Source organism: Thalassophryne amazonica, chromosome 3 (assembly GCF_902500255.1).
Source record: "Thalassophryne amazonica chromosome 3, fThaAma1.1, whole genome shotgun sequence".
In the NCBI taxonomy this organism is placed as follows: domain Eukaryota; kingdom Metazoa; phylum Chordata; class Actinopteri; order Batrachoidiformes; family Batrachoididae; genus Thalassophryne; species Thalassophryne amazonica.
Window position 1 is genome coordinate 84,004,208 of NC_047105.1, and position 15,894 is coordinate 84,020,101.

The window sequence follows — 15,894 nt, forward strand, 5'->3', positions numbered from 1 at the left end:
TCCTCACTCTTCTCCTTCTTGCACAGTCACTCAGTTTTTGAGAAGTGTCTACTCCATGCAGATTTACCATAAAGTGCCATACTGTTTGTATTTCTTTGTAATAAATGTAAATAAAGTCCAAGACACATTCAGTGGCAGCTTTACCATTAGAGAGCCTCGTCCAAAACTACCACAAAAAATTTCAAGCTGTCGATGTTAAAGGAGGCAATACACAGTATTAAGAACAGGGGTATGTAAACTTTGGATCAGGGTCATTTGGGTAGTTCTCTTGTCATTTTGATTTAAAAAGAGGAAACAGTTGTTTGACAATAAATGGCTTCACCCAACCACTAACCATGAGTGAAAAAAAAGTTTTTGTGTTGTCATTCATATTCTCTGAAAAATGGCCAAAAAAGTAAAAATTCTGCCAGGGTATGTAAACTTTTGAGCACAACTGCATATTCTCTCCATTAAAATAAGCTGTAATTTTGCAACATGTTACAAAAATAAAGCTACATTATAATATAATGCTGAGATTTTGGTCAAATCTCAATTTTGTCAGTTTTGTGAAAATTGAAAGACCATACAGCTTTAATAGTGGGCGGAAACTGGAGTGTCTGGAGGAAATCCACACAAACACAGAGAGGACATGCAAACTCACCACAGAAAGGAACTGGGCATGCGTGGATTCAAACGCCGGCCTTTCTTGCTGTGAGGCAAGACAGGTAACCACTATGCCACCGAAATAAACTTTGTATTGCATGAGACCAATTTTTTTTCAAATGTTATGGCCCCAAGTGTTTAGATGTCTTAATATTAAAGATTTGCTATGTAGAAGCTTTCCTCTATTTTTTTCTCTTTTTAAAGAAATTTCACAATTTTTTTCACGCCAGCATGTGCACTGGCTGACTCACCTCCAGCCGTGTCCCTGTTGGTTAGCAGCATCTGAATGAAGTGACTGCAGTGCAGACTCTGTGACATTTGACTGGGTGGCAGTGCTGTGGATGGCCACGCCAGGCACCTGCTGCCACGATGATGGTATAAGGATCTGTTGGGTGCCCGTGGGCCAGGCCTGCTGAGAAAAGATAACAGGTGCACAGACACTTCAGTACATGACATAAAGGATGAGATCATTACTCATCAACAAACAGGATCTGATTGTTGGAATGGACCATACAAACTGAGCCATGCTGAGAAGTAAATACAGAGACAGAGGCAAACCAGTAACTAATCTCGTCCACAGCCAAAAGCAACAAGCTAGAAAAGCCAGTGACATTTTCCAAGCCATTCCCTTATAATAGCATTGCCCTGCAACAAATCCACAGCATGATTTCATGCAAAGCACAAACAAAAGTCAGTTCAGATATAAGGACAAGTAAACAACACCATGTGCCTGTTAACAAAAAGAAGAAAAAACTGAGAAGAAAGATTAGTGTAGTTCTCTGACACCAAGCCGTGTGTTGTCAAGTTGTCTGTGGAAAAGCATGCCACATGTTCAGGAGCTGAAACAAAATGTGTATCAAAATCAGCCTGTTCAGTTTGCTCTGTACTTGTGACTTCCTTTAGTGAAATCAAGTAAAGACAGGACAAGAAAAGCTGCAAGCAAAGCGCAGAACCACTCCGCATCACAACTGCTCCATGCCTTCTGCACACCTACAGGGATAGACTGTGGACACATGAATGGAAAAGTGGGAGAGGGCTGTGGAGATCCACAAGGGTTTGGTCCATTGGAGTGCAGTGAGATTCCACTTTTATTATGTAGTATGAGGTGTCCAGAAGGATGCTCTTATTAACAGTATTAGCTTTTCTCATCATTCTTGTCCTACATGATTCTACGTGTTTTCAATATTTTGGTAATTTCAATCTTAACATTTTCTTTTTAGGGTGACTCTGCAATACGGGTCGAGGGACGACAGAAGGAAAAAGTAGCCTCTGGCCAAGTCTAGCACATTTACAGTAATATTAATTCATGTGAACTGTCCCTGTTAAATAAACTAAAACTGAATTTCCTATACATCAGCACTGAGCACTCATGACACCTACAACCACAAATATGTGTGAGAAATGCAAAATAAAAGTAAAATGCTCATCTCATACACAGTTGTGAGATTAAGTTTGCATACACCTCAACTAAGAACTTTCATTCCATTTTATCAAATGTGTAAAAACAGAATGTCTATGCAAAGTTGTTTAAAATAGTTACAAGAGATTTACTTCAGTTTTTACACACTATGTCCAAGTTTCAGTGGGCTTAACGTTTACATTCACCAAGATGAATGCCTCTTTAAAAAGCAAAGAAGATTCCAGAACATGACAGAATTGCTTGTAAAAGCTTCTGATTGAATAAGTAAAATAATTCTGAGTTGTGTAGGAAACATTTACCTGTATTTTGTACCTGCAAAACCAGTGGTCTAATAATTGGTAGCTCAATTCCTATTGCATTATACCAGCTGATCAACAAAGTTGAGAAAAAAGCCTACATTTTTGTCTTGGTGATCAACTAAACTTTGTCAAGCTTTGTACTGTAGATTTTACAGTGATGGCTACCTTCTTATTTGACAACCTGTTAGGTCATGGTGTTGGAGTGCTTTCATAAAAGACAATGTAACACTCCTTTCTGAGGCTTTCAACTCCACCAATACCTTAATTGTGATCCTGATGTTCTGGAGACATTTAGAACAAAGTTTTCTTGTTTTTTTATGTCTGGACTCCACGCAGAAAGAACCAGGTCAGAAGCGGACGTGGAACGTTTTTGCTGTGGGGCCACAGTGCTGCCTGAAATAAATCCATCTTTTCACTATTATTTATAAATAATTTTATATGGCCATAAATTAGACATTCTGACTGAACACACACATATATTGTTTGATACAATAAAAATGTGCAGTTAGGAAACATTGAATTTGAAAGTTTTAGCAAAGGTGAATAAAAATTTATGTCTGCAACTGTATGGTGTGGCACAGATGTGGAATTAAAATGGCAAACAAATGAAAAGGAAGAAGAGGTCCAGAGAAAGATGCCACTGTTAGTGGTAGAGGGAGTATGTATGTTTTTCTTCAGGATGTCATCATGGCTTTACCAGCACTGTGGCTGTGTGCTCCAGGAGGGTGGGCCGACCCACAGCAGTGCCCAGCCCGAGAGGCAAAGAATACTGGGGGGCCATGCCTGCTGAGGGAGGGTGTAGGGTGGCCACCATCAGGGGTGTGCAGGAACCCTGGAGGAGGGCGGGAGTATAGCGGAAGGTAATATTAGGGAAACAGGCAAAGTTAAAGTCCTTTGAGGCTCCACCCAATGTTGAATACAGGATAGACCAAGTAAAACTGCACAAGGGACACATTATGATGTTGGTATTAGTGACCCATTGGCCTCTGAAATGAATCACAATTATTCTTATTTTAATTTTCATAATTATTTTTATAAGCCAGATCAGTCACCCACATGACATGTCTGGGCCCCAGAGTGGATGTCTAATCAAGTTGGGGAGGCCAATCAAAGTGAGAGAATGTGCAATGTAACAATAGAGCATGGAAGCTCAATGAAAACACATCACTAAATTCATCTAATGATTCAAGAAAATATTATTTGTTGAACACATAACCAATATTCCTTTCCAAAATGCACAAGCTATGCTGGCAGCAAGCAAAGACGATTAGGGTCCACGGATGCACTCATCCATAAATGTAAAATACTTGTATCACTGCAGTCAGCTGGTGGCTAACAAAACATTCCTGCATGGAGACGATAAATTCCACACACCAACACAGAGATGTACAATACTATAAATTTATCAACTTAAAAGTGAGAATATATTTCAAAGCATGTAAGATGAAAAAGATGAAAGATCAAGCAGGTAAAGTTGTATGCCCTATAGTCCTCAAGAATGGAGTTATTCTTAAATTAATCCATACCAGTAGAGTTTGACAACTTTCCAGCAAACACTGCATTTACTGATCCTCTAACTTTTTTTTTTGTAAATTATATTTCTGAAGCTTTGGCAGGCTGTTTGAAAGGTCATGATGAGCTACTGAGAGCTTGCAATCCACTTGTTGGAGGTCCCTGTTCTGGTGGAGGGAGAAAAAAAAAGCATCAACCTTCCTTGGTAAAAGATGCAAATGGTTATGTTTGTATATGTGACATGTGACTTGACACCATGTAAATCAATGACAGGGTCACTGACAATTCAGAACAATGCTGACAAATACAAATCATGCCACGTGTTTGAAAATACAAAAATACAAAGTCAAATAGATCAGATTCAAAACCAGTGTTTGGAAGGATTGCCCCATTACAGAACATCCAAAATTTGACAATATAAACCTTACCTGTGTAAGCACACTCGGTTGGATCTGCAGTGACTGTGCAGACTGGTTCTGAGGCACTATGGGTACAGAGTTCTCCATCCTCATGGGAAAACTGGAGCTCTTGGATGGTTGGAGCCCTGGAAAATATATCAACATAACAAATGTTTTGTAAAGAACAGCTTCAAAATCCTAATAGCTAAAAAAACAAACAAACCCAAAACTCTACACTATTGTGTGTGTGTGTACATATATATACATATATATATATATATACACATATATATATATATATATTTTTTTTTTTTTTTTTGCATGGAGACAGTTTGAAGCAAATTCATCCCAAAGACAGAGTTTGATTTCTGTAAAATAACTTGAATCATGTCAACTGACAATGAATTCCAACAAAAACATGATTATAATAAGAACAAAGTCTTAAGCCTCGGTCCCACCGAGTGAAGAAGGAGCCACGCACCCTGTTTTTTTGTTTCGTGAGCTATCGTGGCAGTATAGCGGCTCAGAGTGGGCTCTTAGAGGCATTATCTTCAGTTAACAAGGCTCCTCTCTGAGCGTGGCGCTAATTTCAAAATGTTGAAATTTAGCAACAACAGCGTGGCGCAGTTTGTGTTCGAGTTACTGCGACGGCTTAGAGGCATTTACGTGGTGATTACGAGTCTGCTAAAAGCCCATTATCCGTGCGCCTGGCACCTTCGCAGGACCTCAGAGGCTATTTTTGGAACGGCTCTCCTCTTGCGCACACAATTCCACCTGCTCTGTGCGCTGAGCTCTATATAAATAATGTAATCATTTTCTGCCAAACCTTGGATGCTGAAAACACCTCTAATCAGTTCTGGAATCACAGAGGACTGTTTCATCTGGACGCTTTTTTTTTCCCTTATATTTTGAACAGCTTAAGGTAACTATTTTTAATGCTTTTATAGCTTGATAACATCATGCTACACAGCACTGCATGGCTCATACGTGGCTTAGCATGGCTGATACGAGCCATTCGAGGCTCTAATGACCTGTCGGTCGTGGCTTCTACGTGGCACGTGCGGGGTACAGAGAGGCACCTTAGTAGTGGATACGTATTATATGAAAACGTAGGTGATTCTTTGAATAATCACTCCACACCCATGCGTGGCTCCTTCTTCATCCTTCATTATTCGGTGGGACCCAGGCTTTACTAGGACTGTTAGCTTTTCTGAAACGATTTAAAAAGTTGGGTCAGCATTTTGGTCCTTTTGCTCAAACCAGACATATTTGAATTTATTCATGATGAACTTTAAATCTTTATGAACTTTAAATCAACACTCAGACTTCAGACAACTTTATTGATCCCAAAAAAGGGTAATTACGTTTACACTCCAATTACCTCAAACAAGATACAGCAATTAATCCACAATTATTACTTGTTTACCGTAATAATGGCACACTTCAAAATTAAAGACAACACATATACATTTGACATTGTTTATGTGTACTAAACTTGAAGCAGTCCGTCATCCGAATTGAGGTAAAGTGGGTGAAGGCCGCTGCAACTGGAGTTGTGCCGCCGCTGGCTTGGGGGGAACGGGGACCTGCCGCAGCTTAAAAACCGCGCAGCCCCCGGAGGGGGGAGGGGTGGTGTGAGCGGTGGACGGGATGGGGTAAAGTGATGGGGGAGCAGGAAGGGAGGTAAAGGGAAAAAAATATGGAGCATGCTTCAGTCTTGTCCATGTGTAAGTCTGTCAGTTTATTGTCTTTGTGGTGTGAGATAAGAATTAGCCGAATAATCTCACCAGAGCCTGTAGACATTCCTCTGGAGGTAAACATTGGGCAATTTGTCCTTGAGGCTAGATAAGCCTGGAGTGTTGTGGTTGAGCAGTGAAAAACATAACAGTTCCACTTGAACAACCAAATCCCAATTATGAATTAAGAATATTCACCAGCCTCCGAAACCTTCACCTTCAAATGCAAGGCACGTATCAGCTCCAAGGTGTCATCCAATTTGCGTCTGAGTTCAAGAGTCATCGCAGTCTGAGAATGCACTGCCTTGCCAACCTCGTTATTCATGACGGACAAGCGAGGGGCCGTGGTTCTTGATGCCGCCGTCTTGCCAATTTTCCGGTAGGTAAGGGCAGCACATAAGCCAAAAAGTACCAGCTCTGCTACCATGAGACCAAAAATGAATAAATCCTCGACGTCCTCAACGGAGAAAGGCGCCAAGCATGCAACACGTCAAGACCCCCAGGAGTCGAGGACATAGCCCGCAGAATATGTTCCATCTGGGCAGGTAGGATCCCCCGGTGCTGACCTTCTTGTAGAAAAAATGGTGTCAATAGCGTTCAGAGATCAGCTGATCAAGTCCATGGTTAATCCAATAGTAGTCCAATAGATCCAGAGTGCAATATAATTTGAGAAATTCACAGTCTGGTGAAGTCGGGACTTGAAGGTTAAAGGCAGAGAACAGAGAGAACAGAGATAAGGGAGAGTGGAGGAGATGCGACCGCCGTGGTCCGCACCAGTTCTAAGTCAGCTGCTAGGCGCCAGCCGAGGTGGCAGAACAACATTTCATCCATTTGTTTGTAGTCTCAACACGACACGGAGTTTACAGTAAATTCTGTAACATTGTCTCTCAGTGGCTGCTGTGTGGCCGAGCGGTGGCACGTTACAATTTTCCTTCAGTCTCGGATCAGCACGTGAAAACCTAAGACTTAATACCCACTGTGGCGTCTCATCAGAGACGTTTCTAAACGATTTTACAAATACAAACACACCATGAAATCAGACCACAGAATAAATCTGACATGCACCAGGAAAAAAATAATCCAGAAACATGTGCCATGGAAGTAAAAACCCAGTTTTCCAGGATTTCCTGGAAAACTCCCATCACTGAGTTTGTTCGCTTTGGAAAAAATTTCCCAAATTATCTTGAATCTTGAAGAGTTTTTGAAAATTTCTTGGAATGATTTTCCTTTTAATTGTAAACCAAATTATGCATTAACTAAGAACAATTAAACTACATGAAATTCATGAAGACTGAAAAGACTGTTACAGCATTTCAAAAACCAGAGCTAAAGCTTGTAGAATATTTGGAAAATCATGGTAAAATATCAATAACATACCTTATAGTAAAAAGTCACATATTCTTGTGTAAATTCATTCTTGTGTAAATCCATTCAAAGCCACAATGATTTTTTACAATGAAAGAAAGTCTAGATTAGTGAAAAAAGTCACATAATCTTGTCTAAAATCCTGTTTGAACAGCAGAATGTTTATTTTCCAGGGAGAGAAAAATTCTTACCGTGTTTTCCTGAGAGGGCACAGTTCACTTTTCCCGTTTCTTTTATCTTTCAGGTGTGTTGATAAAGCCTGTGACAATTCCACGGATTCTTGTCCTTTTCCCCCCCCAAACAGTCTTTCTCGCCATCTTCTCTCTGTGCGACGTCGGCCCACAGACATGCTGCACAAATCTTTTTTTTAAAAACTTGAAAGCTCTAAAAGTTTGGGATGTCCACATGCTAAGTTTAGCTTAAGCATCGCACAGGAGCCACACAGCGTCGCTGCAGCAACCAACCAGTCCTGCTTTACGACAACTGTTGTAACAACTATGCTTTGAGTGGCATTTTTACAAAGAAACTGATTTGTATCTGTAACACACAGATCAGTGTCCGTGGAAATATAAAACTTACACGATGTCGTAAAAAAGAGAACACTTTGCGATAAGCATTTTAAAAACTCAGTGATGTTCACGATTAAAGAGTACATCACCCCCCCCACCCATGATGAAATCTGCAGAATCCCGCGGATCCGCAGAGTTTTCACAGCCCTGAACAGATCACAATTGCTGTCGTGTAGTTTGTGTAATGGCCCAGTCACATGGCACTTAACGAACGGCAACAAAGCCCTGACGAAACAAGAAATCTGGACTTTCGTTGACTGTTGTTGGCATTGTTTAACCTTCGCGCAGCTTTGTTCCTGCAGCTGGCGCTTCGTCTGGATTTTTAAACTGTTGAAAAATTTGAACGAAGGGCAATGAAAACCTCAATTTGTCCGTGTTTCGTTTTGCTGTCGTTCTTGACGTTTTTTAATCGTTTTAGTTTTTGTAACTTTATTGTTTAATTTGACTTTGTTGGAGCAGCTGAATGTTTTCACACAGTGCAGAAGCCAGTTTGTGAGCGCCGAGGCTGCTGCTTCATGTACCATTGGAAATTACAGGGCAAACTCAGCCTGCTTGCTTGGGTTTTTTTTTATTTGTGTGGGGGGTCAGCTTCAATGGGCTCAGGCACCTTACATAGGCCAGAATTAATCTTTTGTGTGGATATAATTAATTATTTTGCCACAAGCAACTGTTGAATTTGAAACAACAAAAAAGTTGTGTAATTTCCGACAGTACATGAATGCAGCATTAGCAGCATGAGGTGCTGCGTGCGCTTATTTTTTTGTATTAAATATAACAGTATGAGTCTAGGAATGACAATCCAGTCCTTCTGTACATGTGGCAACAGGTAGATGAATCAAAATGATTATACAGTAGTGTTCAGAATAATAGTAGTGCTATGTAACTAAAAAGATTAATCCAGGTTTTGAGTATATTTCTTATTGTTACATGGGAAACAAGGTACCAGTAGATTCAGTAGATTCTCACACATCCAACAAGACCAAGCATTCATGATATGCACACTCTTAAGGCTATGAAATTGGGCTATTAGTAAAAAAAAAGTAGAAAAAGGGGTGTTCACAATAATAGTAGTGTGGCATTCAGTCAGTGAGTTCGTCAATCTTGTGGAACAAACAGGTGTGAATCAGATGTCCCCTATTTAAGGATGAAGCCAGCACCTGTTGAACATGCTTTTCTCTTTGAAAGCCTGAGGAAAATGGGATGTTCAAGACACTGTTCAGAAGAACAGCGTAGTTTGATTAAAAAGTTGATTGGAGAGGGGGGAAACTTATACGCAAGTGCAAAACATTATAGGCTGTTCATCTACAATGATCTCCAATGCTTTAAAATGGACAAAAAACCAGTGACGCGTGGAAGAAAATGGAAAACAACCATCAAAATGGATAGAAGAATAAACAGAATGGCAAAGGCTCACCCAATGATCAGCTCCAGGATGATCAAAAACAGTCTGGAGTTACCTGTAAGTGCTGTGACAGTTAGAAGATGCCTGTGTGAAGCTAATTTATTTGCAAGAATCCCCCGCAAAGTCCCTCTGTTGAATAAAAGACATGTGAAGAAGAAGTTTCAATTTGCCAAAGAACACATCAACTGGCCTAAAGGGAAATGGAGGAATATTTTGTGGACTGATGAGAGTAAAATTGTTCTTTTTGGGTCCAAGGGCCGCAGAATTTGTGAGACGACCCCCAAACTCTGAATTCAAGCCACAGTTCACAGTGAAGACACTGAAGCATGGTGGTGCAAGCATCATGATATGGGCATGTTTCTCCTACTATGGTGTTGGGCCTATATATCGCATACCAGGTATCATGAATCAGTTTGGATATGTCCAAAATACTTGAAGAGGTCATGTTGCCTTATGCTGAAGAAACCAACAAAATTAATGCCTCGCAGATGTGAAGAAATCATGAAAAACTGTGGTTATACAACTAAATACTAGTTTAGTGATTCACAGGATTGCTAAAAAAGCAGTTTGAACATAATAGTTTTGCGTTCGTAGCTTCAACAGCAGATGCTACTATTACTGTGAACACCCCCTTTTCTACTTTTTTTTTTTACTAATGCCCCAATTTCATAGCCTTAAGAGTGTGCATATCATGAATGCTTGGTCTTGTTGGATTTGTGAGAATCTACTGGTACTTTTTTCCCCATGTAACAATACGAAATATACTCAAAACCTGGATTAAGACACCCCATGACATCTGGTGTATACTGCTAATCCATATATCGGCTCTAATATACTGTTACTGTACATTATTACTGCACATTGTACATTATTATTGCACACTTTGCTGTACATATATTTTTTTCTTTATTTCGAATTTTAATTTTATATATTTTATTTCTATTTTATTCCTTATTTTATTCTACTATTAATTGTGGGAACAAGGGTGCACTGTCTAAGTGTAAATGCTGCTACTGCAAAGAAATTTCCCAGCTTGGGATGAATAAAGTATTTCTATTCTAATCTTTTTAGTCACATAGTACTACTATTATTCTGAACACTACTGTATAAAGAGCTGTTCTGGAAGGCAGAATTCACATTGTGGATCAGTAATCAGCTGGTGGAATAACTGCATATGTGAGTCAATGCGTGTGTTCATACGCACTGATTAATTTACTGCTCTGATATATTCAATCATCTTTACACTTACATTTATATTTATTCCCCCTTTTGACAGTTTTCTGTTATAAATCAATATATATGGCTTAGAACATAATACAGTGATACAGCAGAGACTACGACACTTTTTTTTTTTTTTTTTAAATCGGAGCAAGAAGGAGCGCGCAGCGTGTCAATAGACAGTGTGGCCTCTGATGATGATGGAGATGATCTCTCTTTTGTTCTGAACGAGGAACCAGAGCAGGTGGTCCACTGACGTGCACACAGATCTCCACAGCTTCTGTTTGCAGTTTCTCCAGGACTCAGGCGCTATGAGCTCCGTCCCAGCGCTGAGTCTTGGAACTCAGAGATGCAGACACACACTGTTCCAGCTGTGGCTCCAGGCATGTTTCGTTAAGCGTCGAGATTGTGAGCTTCGGTTTTGTTAAGTTCCTCTTTCGTCCCTTTTGCGCTCTTGTTTCGCAGGCTGTTCGGTGATAAACCTCTTTCGTCCACCTTTTCTCAATGAATTGTAACTTTTTTTTTTACTTTTTCCCTTCATTCGGGAATCGTTGTGTGCTGTGTGATTGGGCCATAAGTATCAATTTGTAACAAGTGTGACAAAGGGGACGAGGCCTAGACTTTAACAATATACTATGAAGCATCCTGGCAAGTGATAAACCTTTAAACATGCCTTTCTGGTTACTTCAATGTGACTCTCAAAGAAACCCGTGAACTATGAATCAGGCTTTCGAGTTATTTTTTCCAAATGTAGTTTCAGTTTGAATACCACATGGTTTACCTTGAATAGTGGAGGGTGGACAAACAATTAGGGTTTGCTGGAAGGGTTCTGTCTGGCTACACAAACCAGCAGGACGTGTTGGAATTGGGACGCTCTGCTGAGCCAGCCCAGGAATGTTAATAGTAGCCTGCTGGTACAGAGCCGGCTGATAGTTGAGCAAAGGCACCGCTCCTCCAGCTGAAGGCACCTGTCAAAACAACATACCGGTAATTAATTCAAGCACAATTATAAGTCAGTGACTTTATGCTCAGAGGTGACATGGACCATGCCTGGTTATGCTGGTTGAGTTGGCTACTGAAGGTGACAGTGAGGTTGCCCGCTGCAGCACTGGGGACTGCAGTGGTGGAGTACAAAGCTTTGCTACTGTCGTAGGCATTCCGGCGTTTGCAAATCTCCATATTCTGGAAGCACGATTTTACACTGGAAAGGATTGTACAACAGTAAGTCATTTTTCTATGCGATTAGCAGGGCAAACAGAGAACGCCCCCCCCCCCCCCCAGTCCTTTTAGCTTGACACTGGTTGCTGTTGCCCTTTCTGTTTTTTTTTCTATTTTCACATTCATAACATATCATACCATTTGCCAAGTTTTTTTTGGCTTTACATAGATGTACCCCTCATGAGTTAGCCTAGAATTTCCTCATGTGGAAGTAACGTTATCCATTGTGAGACAACCAGAGAAATGGTGAGTATGTCAGGAACACACCCTTTTTATATGATTTTACAATTAGTTTTAACAATCAACTATCAAGGATATGACCTTTACAAAACTTTCTTCTAAAGCCCCTTTCTCACCGGGCCAATATAGAGTTGCGTCGTGTGGCGTCATGACGACTCTGAGTTTTGCAGCCTAACGCCACAATATGCTGAGGGATACAAAGGACGCCGTGAAACAGATGCAAAATTTAAACATGTTTAATTTAATTTAATTTAAACATACTTAATTTTTTTGCAGATTTTCAACGTAAAGCACTGGATGCAGAAAGGAAGTAGTTTTCACGCATGTTGAGGCAACGTAACTGTACTTAACGTGACTGGATACCACACTCACACAATACAACCCCTGGCAAAAATTATGGAATCACCGGCCTCGGAGGATGTTCATTCAGTTGTTTAATTTTGTAGAAAAAAAGCAGATCACAGACATGACACAAAACTAAAGTCATTTCAAATGGCAACTTTCTGGCTTTAAGAAACACTATAAGAAATCTGGAAAAAAAATTGTGGCAGTCAGTAACAGTTACTTCTTTAGACCAAGCAGAGGGAAAAAAATATGGACTCACTCAATTCTGAGGAATAAATTATGGAATCACCCTGTAAATTTTCATCCCCAAAATTAACACCTGCATCAAATCAGATCTGCTCATTAGTCTGCATCTAAAAAGGAGTAATCACACCTTGGAGAGCTGTTGCACCAAGTGGACTGACATGAATCATGGCGCCAACATGAGAGATGTCAATTGAAACAAAGGAGAGGATTATCAAACTCTTAAAAGAGGGTAAATCATCACGCAATGCTGCAAAAGATGTTGGTTGTTCACAGTCAGCTGTGTCTAAACTCTGGACCAAATACAAACAACATGGGAAGGTTGTTAAAGGCAAACATACTGGTAGACCAAGGAAGACATCAAAGCGTCAAGACAGAAAACTTAAAGCAATATGTCTCAAAAATCGAAAATGCACAAAACAAATGAGGAACGAATGGGAGGAAACTGGAGTCAACGTCTGTGACCAAACTGTAAGAAACCACCTAAAGGAAATGGGATTTACATACAAAAAAGCTAAACGAAAGCCATCATTAACACCTAAACAGAAAAAAACAAAGTTACAATGGGCTAAGGAAAAGCAATCGTGGACTGTGGATGACTGGATGAAAGTCATATTCAGTGATGAATCTCGAATCTGCATTGGGCAAGGTGATGATGCTGGAAATTTTGTTTGGTGCCGTTCCAATGAGATTTCTAAAGATGGCTGCCTGAAGAGAACATGTAAATTTCCACAGTCATTGAAGATATGGGGCTGCATGTCAGGTAAAGGCACTGGGGAGATGGCTGTCATTACATCATCAATAAATGCACAAGTTTACGTTGATATTTTGGACACTTTTCTTATCCCATCAATTGAAAGGATGTTTGGGGATGATGAAATCATTTTTCAAGATGATAATGCATCTTGCCATAGAGCAAAAACTGTGAAAACATTCCTTGCAAAAAGACACATAGGGTCAATGTCATGGCCTGCAAATAGTCCGGATCTTAATCCAACTGAAAATCTTTGGTGGAAGTTGAAGAAAATGGTGCATGACAAGGCTCCAACCTGCAAAGCTGATCTGGCAACAGCAATCAGAGAAAGTTGGAGCCAGATTGATGAAGAGTACTGTTTGTCACTCATTAAGTCCATGCCTCAGAGACTGCAAGCTGTTATAAAAGCCAGAGGTGGTGCAACAAAATACTAGTGATGTGTTGGAGCGTTCTTTTGTTTTTCATGATTCCATAATTTTCTAATGATGATTCTAATTTTCTAATGATTCCATAATTTTCTTTTCATAATTTTCTGCTTTTTTTCTACAAAATTAAACAACTGAATGAACATCCTCCGAGGCCGGTGATTCCATAATTTTTGCCAGGGGTTGTATAATGCTACCTGGAGCCAATTTATAATTCCTGCTGTGCTCCATTGTTGCTGAGGGCCAGTGAATCTCCTATGTTGGGAGATGTTTGCATCTTTTAACATGAGAATAAGGCCTATCAAATGGTTTGTGAAGCCACTAACCCCATTGTTGCTTATTACACAAAACCCACAAAAAACTGATACACGCATGCATTTGTACCGCATTGAACACTGTACAAACTTACTGGGAGCTGTGAGGATAATCCATAAGGTGACTCATGGTGACAAAGGGGTGACCCAGAGTTTTTGTAGGAGTGATTCGCTTGTCAGCATCAAGCCTGAGCATCCGCTTCAAGAGGTCTATAAACTCTCGTCTATCAGCTTTCTCTGCCAACATGTCTGTCCCCTCCAAATGAGAAGACAGGTTGACCTGGAATACACAAGAATACACCATAATATACACCCAAAAGATTTGAGCACTTTGCTCAAATTCTAAAGAAAATGTTCAAACTGGAAAAACAAGAGTCAACTGAAAGAATAAAGTAAGAAAACCATTAGATACTGGAGTTGATTAAAATTTGTCTGGATGTTAGTAAAATATCTGATTTTCATGAAGTTGATGGAAAGATCAGTTGGGTTGAAAAAGAGATACTTAAGACTGTGAGCCAGCGTAAGACCATGGCTTGTTTTGAATTAATATTTTTACAATGTCTCTCATTCATTTCAATGTTAACTGTGTTTTAAAGAAACGGCATCCTCATCTGCATTTCAACATTAAAAACGGGACAATTGGGCCTTGGCACATAGTTTTAGGCAGCAAGCCATCCTGCTGTCATTTGGACGTTCAAATTTTGAAAAAGACGGTCAATTAAAACAGTGGCCATCTTGTTCAAAGGCAAACCCATCTAAAATGTGCAGTTTACTGAAGGAGCTGTGTGTGTGTTTATGTGTGTGTGTGTGGAGTCAACTGGCTGCAGACTGCGAGGGAGGGGGTGGGAGATTCCTCAACGGAGGCAGGAGACGTTACATTCTGCTGAGAACCATCAGTGCACGTGAGACAAAAAAATAAATAAATATATATATATATATATATAAATTCCGGGCTTCCTGCTTTGGTCACTACACACACAGTCGCTGTTAAGAGCCAAGCCAGGAACACCGTAACAAAGAGAGCTGTAACGTGGATGAGCAAAAGAAATGTGTCTTTATAATAACAACACATTCAGTAAGTACTGCATTCAACACACGCAGTAGGTCAAAATGCCCCATTTGTTTTTCCTCCAGAAGTATCTCATCAGCCTTGGTGAAGCATTTGGCTCCCCTTTAATCTATCCGTGCTCCCCTACAGCCTCCTGTTGTAAAGGCAACTCCAGCATACACAGAGACTGATATGAGCCACCTGCACACATGAACCCCCCCCCCGTGTTTCTGTCCACCCCCCCACGACCCCGGCCTCCGCACCACCACTCCTTTCCTCCCCCGGGATGCAGCGCGGCTCAGCTGCTGCAGTTTTCCGTTTCCCCCCAGCTTGTGGCTGCGTGGGATACTGCTGCGGCCACCCCACACTCACATTGCCTCAATTCAGATGATGGACTGTCTCAAAGTTTAGTGTACATAAACAATCAAATGTATATGTATGGTTGTTTTAATTCTGATGTGTGCCATTATGTTCAACTAGTAATAATTGTGGATTAATTGCTGTATTTTTGTCTGAGGTGATTAGGTGTGAAGATAACTTCGTTGCTCTTGTTGTAATGACAATAAAATCTATCTATTTATCTAAATATTGTATTCACGTGTTTGAGGGCCCTGGGCCAGGCATCAAGCCACCCCCTTTTTTTGAAGAGAGTTGGTTAAACATGCATACAAAATATTTTTTCAATTAAAGTTCATTAAATGCCCACCTGAAATAAATGAATTCTGTGAACCCCAACACATTGTAAA

General features: G+C 40.3%; 1 protein-coding gene across 4 annotated transcripts in view; it reads right to left on the reverse strand.

Annotated features, from left to right (window-relative positions):
• si:ch211-160o17.4 (homeodomain-interacting protein kinase 1) overlaps positions 1-15,894 on the reverse strand; it is a 51,897-nt gene that overhangs the window by 9,007 nt on the left and 26,996 nt on the right. The window contains exons 8-13 of one of the 4 annotated variants that reach the window (XM_034167000.1): positions 14,196-14,380; positions 11,612-11,762; positions 11,343-11,529; positions 4,302-4,417; positions 3,059-3,193; positions 894-1,051 (exon numbers count right to left, since the gene is read on the reverse strand). In XM_034167000.1, coding sequence (XP_034022891.1) covers positions 894-1,051; positions 3,059-3,193; positions 4,302-4,417; positions 11,343-11,529; positions 11,612-11,762; positions 14,196-14,380 — 932 coding nt within the window. Of the gene's footprint in view, positions 1-893; positions 1,055-3,058; positions 3,194-4,301; positions 4,418-11,342; positions 11,530-11,611; positions 11,763-14,195; positions 14,381-15,894 lie in introns of all 4 variants that reach the window. The other 3 variants (XM_034166999.1, XM_034167002.1, XM_034167001.1) reach the window with 3 other exon arrangements.